Source organism: Anas acuta, chromosome 5 (assembly GCF_963932015.1).
Source record: "Anas acuta chromosome 5, bAnaAcu1.1, whole genome shotgun sequence".
NCBI lineage: Eukaryota > Metazoa > Chordata > Aves > Anseriformes > Anatidae > Anas > Anas acuta.
Window position 1 is genome coordinate 1,910,119 of NC_088983.1, and position 12,339 is coordinate 1,922,457.

General features: G+C 45.0%; 1 protein-coding gene across 4 annotated transcripts in view; it reads right to left on the reverse strand.

The window, feature by feature from the left end:
- MDGA2 (MAM domain containing glycosylphosphatidylinositol anchor 2) overlaps window positions 1-12,339 on the reverse strand; it is a 324,213-nt gene that overhangs the window by 187,537 nt on the left and 124,337 nt on the right. For 3 of the 4 annotated variants that reach the window (XM_068682207.1, XM_068682208.1, XM_068682209.1), the window contains exon 3: window positions 9,633-9,807. The exons of the other annotated variant lie outside the window; for it this stretch is intronic. In XM_068682207.1, the coding sequence (XP_068538308.1) occupies window positions 9,633-9,807 (175 nt within the window). The remainder of the gene's footprint in view (window positions 1-9,632; window positions 9,808-12,339) is intronic. 4 annotated transcript variants of the gene reach the window in all.

The window sequence follows — 12,339 nt, forward strand, 5'->3', positions numbered from 1 at the left end:
CCGCTTTGGGTCAGCTCTCCTGGCTCCCGTGTAAATATATTCCAGGTTGTGTTTCACAACGACTCCACAAGAGCCGAACCCCGCAGCAGGGAGCCCAGCCTGCTCTCCCACGCCAGGGAGCGAGACCTCAATTGAAACAAGCAACAGCATATTACTGGAGAACACAACATATTGCCTGCCAGGGGAAGCAGAAACCTCTATACCCGCACGGGTGACAGCTATACAGAAAGCAGAATGAACCAGGTCCTGTGCAACAAAAAGTACAATCTTCAGGCATGTTCTTTTTGAAAAAATAAATAAAATAAAAACAAGGAATAAAAAGTTACAGAAAACTTCTTAAGGTCTACATGTGCATTAAAATTACAAAAAGAAAAAAAAAAAAAAAGACAAATCTTTACAAAAGGCATTTCTGCTTGTATGCCTTAGGCAAACTGCTTTTTGGATAATAAAGGGTAGCTCACGGATATTTCATTTCTCACGGAAATTCTGCAACACTCCCACCCTTGCCTGGGTGCTTTTCCTTACCCTCATGGGTAATGTGCACACACATAGCAGGAAACTAATTTCAGGCAAGTACCGCTAAGCAGCCTCTGATCTATTTGTGAGATATCATCATCTGCCCTTCAGCCTCCCAGATGCATCCTCCACTGCAATCTTGTACCTCCTCAGGCGATAATTAGGCAGCTCTCCTCTGTATCCAACCGTCCAGCAAGGATTCATGAGCAAGATCGAGAGGGACAGGCAGATTCTCCCAGGGGAGTGGAAGACGCAGGCACAAGCAATGGCCAAAGTAACGACAGCGAGAAGAAATCTTCCCCAGTTCAAATTTGTTTTAGGGAAAGCCTTGATTTCCCTGAGATGCCAATATCCAGCGTGGACCAGCGGACAGAAGCACTGGGAGAGGTGGTGGTGAGGAGATCCATGGGCTGGTCCCATGCACGAGGACACAAATGACACAGCCACACGAGACTCCTCAGCTCGCCATCTCCCTGTCGGCAGTTGATGCTGCTGTACCAAATGAATTAACTACTCACCAGTTAAACTGGGAGGTGCTGAGCTCTTACGTGACGTTAGCCACAGTCCTGGCGAGCTGACAAATCTCTCCGTGCTGCTGCGCTTTGCTCTGCCCTGGGGTTTGTGCTGAAAGACTGCTGGCACCGCTCTGCTGCTACAGCCACTGCAGAAGTCCTCAGAAAGGGGCTTGAGTCCTCAGCCACCCCCTGGCACTGCAGGAGGGACTCTGCACCAAGGGGATGATTAAATAAATAAATAAATATATATATGTATAAAATCCTTCAACAGCACTGGGTGTCAGTGATTTCCTCCTCCACCACTCTCTCGCTGTGCTCCCATTACAGCTGTGTGTGGGTCAGCTCGCACAGGTACCCGTGGTGTTGGTGAGCATCCACTGCAGCAGGTTCAGGGAGCCCGAGCACCATGCACGATGCCTTTTTGTCTGTTAGAGCACGAGTGTTTCAAAACTCCTTGCCTTGCTCCACAGCGAAGTTGCTCTCACTTTCCAAACATGTCCACAGCTCCAAAATCCACATACTGCCCCTCTCCCGCCGCCCTCCCAGAGCCCCCAGCATCACAGCAGCAAATCTGACCTCAGACTGGGCATAAGCAAAACCCCCCAGATTACATTTATATTTCTGTCATGTTGAAAGATTACGATTATCAATATCGGAAAGCTTTTAAATGCTTTCCATTTGTATGATATCTCATTTCCAAGTGTCTTCTTTTATTTTATTGTACAAAAAAAGTGATGAAAGATGAATATATTTGCTTTCCTTATACGACAAAGCTGATGTTATTGCCTTATATTAATTTTCCTCTTTTAAAAAAAATAATGCATTCATTATTTCTGATCTCTCCTCCAACCATGTGTATGAGGATTTAAGCATGTCACTGGGCTTCTAATAAATGAAAGGACAGAAAGGAAGATCAAATAACATATCAGTGAATATCGCCAGATACCAGAGATGGAAATTAAAAATGTCACTGCAATACGAACACATGATTCATTGCAGCCAGAACAAGGCAAACACAAGTCAGAGAGGCAGCAAAGAAACTAATGAAGCAGCCGAATTATATTTTCATTCCCCGAATTTTATCTTAATTGCTGTGACCAGGAGACTGATATAAACATCTGCAGAGGGAAGTGCAGACGAGATGCTCCACAAACGCGTGGGCTGAAGGTGCCAGCCAAGCCTCGGGGGCAGCGTTCCCACTGCAGAGCCCATCAGGAGCCGTCCGTGTGCTGTGCAGCAACAGGGAACCCTGAGCAGGCGCAGGAGACCACGTTTGAAAGCCCCCTAAACAGCCCAGGCAACTGCAGATTTTCTGCGAAGTCTTGGAGAGCTGTGCCTATGATTGTTTTACAGCAATGTATCTATTAGTGTTTTACTGGAAGCATGGTCTCTTCTCCCTACGTGAGTTTTCTGCACATTAAAAGCACATTTCTGCACATTAAAAGGGATCCTAGCAGCAACAACTACATGCAGATCTGAGAACAGGATGCTGCCAGTGCCTATAACTTACAATCTGGGGGTTATTTAGGATGGAGAAAGCGGAGTGCCTCAGGTTTTGAAAGCGATTTCTTTAGCACTCTCATACGATGGAAACTGGAAGGCATGGGATGCCGAAAGACAAACACGGCAATTATCTAAGGGCATACTGTAAGGCTCACCAGAAAGCACCACCTTCAACACTCGCTTTTACCACCAATGACACTGCATGCACACAACAGGTTTTGCTGCAAATCCCCCCCGTGAAGTGATGCAGGAATTGCTTCAGCAGAATCCCTATAAAAGAGCTCACTTCTGGATATTTTCCTATAGAAGTTTCCCCACTTGCTTTCCTTCCTGGTGCCCACTGGACTTGGCCACATACTAGCACTGTAGCAAGAGGGAATCGAAGGGCAGCCTCCTTGTAATTCAGTAAGGGTACATCATTATCTGATCCAGAACAAAAATAGCTCTCCAGCAGAAAGCATCGCCTCCTCCTCGTCTCACCAAATTTAAATCCGGTTTCTCTGGCTTCCTAGGACCATGGTGAACAGGGAATGCTGAGAAGGACGGAGCACAAGGGGCGGTGTGAGGAGCAGCTGGCAGTTTCGGTTAAGTCCCTTCCCCGTTCCCAGCCCTGCGTCTTCATTAGCTTCTCGTAACCTCCCTCACCTCGGTTACCTTCATCACACCCGCCCCTCTGACTCCTACAGCACTGCAGACGACCTTACCAGAATAAATTGGACTGTTTTGCTCTACATAACTAAGCATATCATCCTGGCTGCGTGTGTCTCTGTGCCATTAAGGAAGAAATAAAGCAAAGCTAAGGCTTTCCGTCAGGCACATCCAAAGGCTGTGGTAGTGACCTGCCAGGGCACGATGCAGAGCACTTCTGCAGTGGCCCAGCAAAGAAATTGTTAGGAGTGAAATAATTATCGACATCAAATTGGATTCTCCATGCTAACAACAAGATTTGTGCCGTGGGCAGGAAATTAGGGGTGAACCTGGACTGCTGTGTGTGGGGCCGAGCAATATGACTGCCATTAACGTTAATGCCAGAGACAGAGAGATGCAGCTAAATCCCTCTAACAGAGCTCAGCATTTCCCTGAAATACCTCCTTCCAGGCTGGGAAGGGAAACCATGAGCTCTGAATTAGAGCCCCGTGCTCCCTCTGGATAACGCTTCTCACACAGCCCTGTGGTGGCACACACTGCTCGGGGACACTCCAATGCTGGAGATCAGCAGTTTGATATTTGTGTCATTTAACACACATTATCAGCAGCGTTTTGTGTCGTCCCAAGCCAGTGAAGCTGTGATGCTCCCTGTCTGCTAAAATAATCCGTCAGCAGTGAACGTGTCTCAGTCAGTCCTGCAGCCCACCAGGTACCACTCCAACTGCGGGGCTGCAGCAAAACCCCTGGGGGACGGCTGCAGCCACAGGAGCTGCGTTGGACAAAACCTCTGGGCTCAGACAAGCACTGGTGCAAGGAAATGCACCTCTGAAAGCAGTGCTCTTCAGACGAAGATGATCCCTATCAATATAAGGGCATGAAGACTGGGCCTGGTGTTGAGTCCAAAGCTTGATCTTGCCTTGATCTTTTCCTCGCTGCCATCACAAGTTTAGGAGATGATCCTGAGCACCCCCGAGCCTTGCTAACAAGTCTTGAGGCTGTCTGATGACACGGGTAGCCTAGGGCAGATGCTGAACTTGTCTACAATAAAAACTTCCTTGGGGCAATGGAGATGATGGGCAGCCAAAGCAACTGCTGCGGCCACACACCCTGAGAACCATCTGAGAAGCAGAAGCCACATCAGCAAACCATAAAAAACTGGAATGCGAGATTTGAACTGGGAAGTGAAATAGCTGGGGAAACCTCGCAGATGGTAAGCAGAGACCCAAGATACCTATGACCTCCCCATGCATTAAGCACAGTGAGAGTTTACACGCACACCAACACGTATTTAACTCAGCCGGTGTAAAGGGATGGGTCCTGGAACAGAGCTGCAGCACAGGTTTATGTGGATCTGTGAACAAAAGTAAGGGTTGTTCCTCCTAAAGCCCCAGATCAACCTCTTGATCCTGGAACTGCAGATCTCCCTCAACAAGCAATCTGTACTGGCAGTGTATCTCTCATATACTGCACAATAAAACCCCATTGTATCTGTGCACTAAATCTGTTTGATACACATTCTTCCTCCTGACTTCCGAATTCATTTCAGAAAACTTTTAACATAAATTAAAATTCTCTTCAATTTCTTTTACTCAGGTTGTGCAGCCTGGCCTTGTGTCCAAGGATCTGTGAAGTAAGAGGGTTTAAAAAAAAAAAAAAAAAAAAACATTTTCAATGAAACAATTAGCACACTTTTTTTTGTTAAAAATCTGGTGAATTGTCCTTCAGGAACAAGCATAAAAGCCTTGATAGTGCTCTGCTTCTTTAAATCAAAAGACTTAATTTATACAGTAAGCTTCCTTCCTTATAAAAGGGGAAAGTGTCCTCCAAAACTCAAGCAAAAATGTTCCTAGGAGTCAAGTACAAAAGCTTTTTCTTCAAAGGGGAAAGATAAGATACACTTTAAAGGGATACTTCCAGAAAAAGAAGAAGAAAAAGAGTTCAAGCCTAGGATGAATACAGCTTGGATGTCTGCGGCAGTTTCTTCTCCTGGTGGCTAAGCAGGAATGGAAACCTTCCTCCTGAGAATATCCTGCAGAGGTGAGCAGGTGCCTTTATCTCAACCTGAAGCAAGAAAAGAGATCTTCAGCCAAAGCCAGAAGAGCAAAATGTTCTTTTCTTCGATAGATAAAGTAAGGATAGAAAGTTGTCTTCTAAGAAAGAGACTGTTACTCTTCTATTTACCAGTCCCACCCCGCCTAGAAAGCAGAAAGATCTTTCTAGAAGAAACTAGTAAGAAAACCAAGTTGATGAGGAGCTGGAAAGTGTTCAAAGGAAGCTCGGTGCCTGCCCAGGAACAGCCAGGGGCTCCTCTGTTTCCAAGAGCAGCAGATGAGACGAGAACTTTGGCAACACGCATTCATCATTATTTTCCTTACACCTTGAAACATCGAAATACTTTTACAGCAGACCAAACAGGACTGCCTTGTTTTGAAGGTTTGACTTAGATCTGTGTACATTAAATGAGCAGAAGAGATCACAGCCTTGTTTAGCGTTACCCTTGGTAGCTATAAATGCTGTAAGCACAGTGCCAGCACCTTCACCTGCAGCAGTGCCAAAAAAATTCCTCCCTTTCCTTGGTACGTCACTAGGAGCGGTGTCATGACTGAATGCACCACGATGGGAACGGTGCCTCTGTAGGGCATTCCTTGAGCTCTCTGAGATATAGCAATCTAGCAGGCATGTCTGATGAGAACCAAGTAAAACCAGCCCACAATTACCTGCTTGGCTGTAAACAACAGGAACTACTCATTCTTCACCAAGCAGTTCTCCCTTAGTCCAGCAGAGGAATTATACCCCTAGCCGTTTTCAGAGTGACTGCATGTGTTTAGTTTAACTCCTTACCTCTGATCCTTACCCAGGAATGTAGTTATCAGATGTCAGGGGGGTTGTTTCTTGTTTTTTAATGCCTAGCAGCAATAAAAAATGTCCTCAAGCAGCATATAATTCGAAGTCATAGCTGGGTAGTTTTTTAGAAAACGGTAAATCAGAATTATGGGGTCCCCCAAAACAACACCAAGTACCCAATGTGCCTCAATTGTACTTTAAGAGATTAAGGAATAAGATACAGCTATGAAGACAAATTATTTACTTCCAAACACCAAATAGACCTCTCCTTCTGGGTCCTGCGGTGCAGTGTGTGAGCAGAGACCTGGTAACCACTATTTGTGGATGGTCCCAAATAGAAACAAGCACCAGGAACAGAAAGGAACAGAGGTGTTCACAGGACGTGGTTCCCTCTTGCAGTTCCCAGGCACATCATGGGTAAGACCCAAAATACACCACCACCCGACACTTGCAGATCTGTGCAAAGCATCTGGCAGGCTTCTGCTGGAGCCTTCCTGTAAAAACAAACCTAAAAGTATTTTTAAGATTGCAAGAAGTCCATAAAAATAAAGCAACCTTCCCCTCTCCCCTCACACTGACCAAGCCCAGGCTTCGCCACCATTTCTATCTGTACAACAAATCATTGCAGCGGCAGCAAGCGGGGTTACCAGTGTTGATGAATGCCAGAGCTAACGGGAAAATGAAACCCAGGAAATTACTGGAGAATGATATTTTCCAACCCAGTGTGGATATTACAATTTGCCATCCAGCCAGCGTACCAGGACTGGAGATGAATGAGGAGGCAAAGACTTTTTTGTGGATTTTTTTTCCACAATTCATTTCCAAGCTATACAAATATAGTGCCTTTTCAAATCCTAAATTAGAGGCTGAAGGCTTAAATTAGCTCCTCAAAAGTGCTCTTGGATCCAAAACTAATGTAGAATACAACTACAATATGTTTTACTCTCTTTATGGTGATTTTTCATCCGTATATTTTTTAAAAAATAAACTTTTTTTTTCTTAAAGAGATTTTGTGATTTTATCACAAAATTAAAAGCTTTTTTTTCTTGCTCCATTGATAAAGTTTTGTGTTCAAAAAGTATAGCCTTGTTTTAAAGTTCTGTTTTTGAAAGTTACCTAAATCCACGAAGAAAATCGCCTTTCTCTACATAACCCTGCTAAACATTCATTAACACCAAAATAAAAGACATGTTGATATAAAACAATAACTGAGTACTCTGAACCTTTCTGGTTCATTTGGGGGTCTCTACGCAAAGCTTCTCATGGGCAATTATTCAAGAAAACGCACCCACACCCAACAGACATGTTGAGAGCCCCTGACACAGCATACGGTCTACAGAGCATTGCACAATTAGCGCACAGCTGGGGCTGGAGCACCTCTGGGTGCCCCTGTGCCCCCCAACCCCAGCAATCCCCCGAGCAGGGTGCCCAGCCCCACGGCCAGGCGGCTGCTGGAGATGTCCCCGAGGAGCCCCCAGCCCCTCCAGGCAGCCTGTGCCAGGGCTTCGGCCCCTCGGCTCCCTCCTGCGGGTATTTAAATGAATAGAAAATCAAAACAAAATATCCACTGATAAAGCAAGATTATTCTAAGCTATTTGGAAATTTCAGTTTCCAATGCTTGGATTTCTTATGAGCTTTAACTTGCCTGAATTCTGTGGTGTATGGGGTTTTCTCTCCTATCTTCTTCACAGCTAGATCCAATCTACACCGGTACCTTGAGCTTACTGCACCAGCGATGCCTGCCTACGAATATCTGACCATTAACAGATGACAATACCCGGTGAAATAGCAGCCTGCATATGATGGGAAATCACCTAGGATTTAATCACAGCTGGAACCCGAAGCCTGTTGTGTTCCAGAAATACATCTGTATTTGAGGTGCATTAAGAAGCAGCATATGATGTTCAAAACAAAACAAAACAACAAAAACATCATAAATCCCAGACAGCAGACCCAAGAACACAGACGAATAGCTAAACAACACACAATGGGAGCAAAAAGATGCCTACCAGAAGGAAGTCTCAACCTAAGGCTAGAAAAAACAGGATTTCCAAACAACCTTTCTAAACCCTTGGTGTTCAGATCACACAGCACCCCAGCCTTCAGACCTCACTTCTTGCCACAGCCACACCTAAAATTAAGGATGAAGGACAACCTAACACACGGGTATTGGAACATGAGAGAGGTGCTTAAACACCATCCAGAAGAGACTTAATCTTTGTTCTTGTGGATTTTAATCAAACAGATACAAGTGGCTGACCTACAGAACACTTTTAGCAGCCCTGCGTGCCTGGAGGAGGTGGCGGCTCACCAGGAAGCCTGAAGATGGGGTCAGCAGGAGTGGTGGGACCACGAAGCACCCCAACAGGCCCTGAACCCCTCCTCATCCACACTGCATGCCCCAGGTCAGCCCCATTACCAGTACCAAGTGCTGCACCTGCTCGGCCTGCTGTGCTTGCATGCAGTCAGCAAGGTCTGTCTGTGTATTTATTGGACTTCAACAAGCTAACGAGCAGTTACTAATTTTGTTATTGTTTATAAAAGATGTAGAAATTTGGCACTGGTATGAGTTATAGCTAGTTAAGCAAATCATGAGGCTCAGGGAGCATCCTGACAATTTCTGCAAGGCAAGAAAATCCCCCAATTGCCTTTCTCCACAATCCCAAAACTGAACCACAGAAATCACCACCACGTGGGTCTCTGAAGTAGCAAACATCTTGAAGTTCATCCAACAGAGAGAGGGTATTTTGGGGAAAACAAAAGCCCAATGCTTATCTAGTCACAGGACAAGCTTCTTTTTGAAAGAATCAGTTTAAATACGTACATGCATGTGAACGTGTTTCTTTATATGAGACTCTTCAAACGTATATTGCAAAGATTTTCCACCTTGAAGTGTTTCAGGCAGAATTTTAACTGTTTTTCTTAATTTGAAGTGTGAACAAAACCACAGCTGCATGAGGGCTTTCAGATCTCTTCACTTTCACACAGCTGAATCCAATCACATAATTAGAGTTAAATGTGAAGTTTACCATTAAACCCACAGTGAAAAACTGTCTGACTATGAACTGGAGCCGTGCCTCGTCTGACCCTGGAGTTTGTTCAGGTCAGACAGGCATTTTTTTTCGGTTTTATTTTCTTTTGTGCAAGCACATGGGATGCTTTCATTGCAGTATGAACTTTTCATTTGTTTCCTCTTTTTCTATCAGCCCTAGTGACCAATTAAAGCAAAGCAAAACAGCATCTGTGTTTGAGCTTACCAGTTTTGACAGCAAGGGCAGCCAACATGCACGAGATTAAGGGCTGCGCTATGTGCTAGATCTTCACCCCATTCATGATGCTGACAAATCTTCCTCTGATATAGAGGCAGACCGAGTTAGACCTGAGTTTCCTCTTTCTTGCCATAGTATTGTAATGTATTTATTTATTTATTGTTAAGATATACAAGAGCAGCCCCATCTGACTTCAGTGGGAGCAGCCACCAGACTTCTGACCATAAAAGCTGCAGGATCTGCCCTGAAGTGCTCTGGTTTCTAGACCAGACTTCAGAAAAACTAGTCACTTCTTTCTAAGAGAGCATGGTAAGAAGGTCCCAAGAGGTTTACTTACAGTACACGTCCACCCGTATGGACTTTATGGCCGGTGAGCCCAAGCCGTTCTCGGCCTTGCAGTAGTAGCGGCCTCCTTGGTGTCGCTGGATGTTGGCTATCCTCAGGGTTTCATTGAAGACACTCGAGTCTTGAAATCTGTCAGAGGCACTTCCTGCTGTTTTGGTCCACCTGATCTGAGCAAGCACCAAAAAAGATTGTTACTTGAAGTCTGCAGTTTGGAAAAAAGAGCAGAGTCTAGATCTCATCGCTGACCTGGGAACCGTGCGCACGGCAGCCAGGGCTTCACTTGGAGGTCCTGGGGAACCTCTCTGGAAAACTGAACAGCTCACACTTACAATCTAACACTTCATCCGAGAGCCCTGAGACTGTAATCTTGTCTTCATCACCCTGTCTTAGAAATAGTTGATTACTTTTGATGGAAACACCACGCAAAGTAAATGCCACGAGCGGAGATGTGGAGAACAACTCAAGCCACCCTCAGTGACACAGCTGAAACGGCTGCAGAAAAATTCCCCGTTAACAAACAGAGCTCACCAGAAGAGCCTGCTGTACTCTTACACTGAACACATTTTTTTTTTTTTTTCTAAAATCATATTCATGAAAGATAAGGGCACATTGGAAAGCACCTTCGAAACAGCTGATGGGTTATCTTGGCAACCATAAAATCCAATCTGAAGCACTTGCTTGAAACCACAAATGGTGAACACGCATTTCTTTGAGTTTTCTTAAATGTCTTTTACAGCAATTACAAATTCTTTTACTCTGACGATTATTACTTGTAACGTGAAGGCTTTTTAAAGAGAGTTTTTCAATGTCAGAGCCACCAAAGTGCCCACACCAGCCCACTACAACCACAGCTGCCTTCCGCACACAGCCGTGCGTGGAGGCTCAGGTCCCGCAGTGAAACACAAAAACCCTCCGGTACCAACCCGGTAAAAGCTGCACAGCCCCCTGAGCAAACAAGCAAAATTCAACTACTCCAGAAAGTTGCAAGGGACACACTTGGCTGTAAAGAAATCTCCAGGCAATGGGGCTAACATAATACCCACTGCCACCACCCAACCTGCTCACCCCCCGCTTCCAGCAGCGATGCGGGCTGACCAGCGGTCACTGAAAGCCTTTGGCATTTTATGTCCAGTGGGAATGCAAACCCGCTGCGAAAATTAGACATCAGTGACTTGTCATGTTAACCAGAAAACAGGCCCCAGGTGAAACTCCCTGGAATAAAGTGAATTCTTCCTCCTCCAGCTCCCTCTGAGGCTCAGACCGCTACCACCCTGCTGCTGCGGAACGGGGTCTTTTCAAAGGAATCAGAATAGAACAAAAGCCTGGGTCAGGAGTCGTAGGAAAAAGCAACTGAAGTAGAAAGAAATAATAATTTGTATTAGAGGAAGATGGCAAATAAACTTACAGACAAACCACATTAGTGTGTGGAACCATCAGCACTGGCAGATCATTTACACACAGAAACAAATTAAAGGCTTTGATTGAAAGATCTCTCTCTATTTAGGTTCTGCACTGCTGTGGTACCCACATTTTGTCAATCGATTCTCACCTTCAGCTACCTTTTTTAGGCTTACTGACCTGATGGGAGGTGACAGCAAAGTGGTACGGACACTGCCAACACCCAGGCGAGGTGAGCTGAGCCCCTGCCTGTAGCACTCGGTGCCGTCAGCATCGTGTGCAGTGCACCAGACCTCTAAAGAGTCCCCAGGTACCTCCTGCTCTGTCACATCACACGGATTTGGTGGCCAGGACAGACAACATTTGATTCCAGACCAGAACCTATGCTTTAGGCAGTAGTTTTTTCCTGCATATCCAGGCCACAAATGGGATATTTGCATAAATATGAATTAATGTCTCATCTGAAGCTTCTCGGAGCTGTCTCTTCTCACCCCCATCCGCTAATTCTGTTCCAGGATGAAGGCCAAATCTTCTGCAGTCATTCACAAAAATGAGAATGACACACGACAAGATAAATATTTGGCTATTAGTTCCCAAGCTGTGGTCCCCAGAGATGGTCCAGAGATGATCAGATGATCAGAAAAGAAACAGACATTAAAGTTGCATCATAGCCAGTGTCAGGACCCCAGTAACCTGCACAAGAGCATGAAGAGGAAGAGGTCAGCCTTCCTCTCATCGGAAACTTCTCCTGGGCAGGAGAGGTCTTCTACAAAAGGCATCAAAATGAAAAAAAATCATGACCAGCTGTAGCCTATGTAAATTCTTCTCCCCTTGAAATGAAAAAAGCAGGTGTGAGCTCCAGAGGCTGAAATTAAAAAATAATAATTCCAAAATGTTTTCATCTCTTTCTGACTTGTTAAATTCATAAGCCTGAGTGGCTTTGCCCTCTTGCCAGGTGACCTGTATAACTCTCACATGGTTTTGCTGCTCTGGGATAAAGCAAATATGCCCAACTCCACATTACAACACTCAGCCTGCATGCAAGAGAGATGCTATTAGCACTGCTATATTTACCAGTCCCAATCTGTCTGTACTTCTATTATAAACTCTTGGCTCTTGGGCTTTTTAAATAATCCAAATAAATGTGCTGCAGAATAATTTTGGAACAAACAGTTTTCACGAGCTGCAGAATACAATTTCATCATGTATTTTTCAAATGCTTAAGTATCTTAAAACAGTGTTTAAGATGCTCACTGAATCTCTTGCATGCTCTATTTCCCCATTTGTAATTGGAATTATAA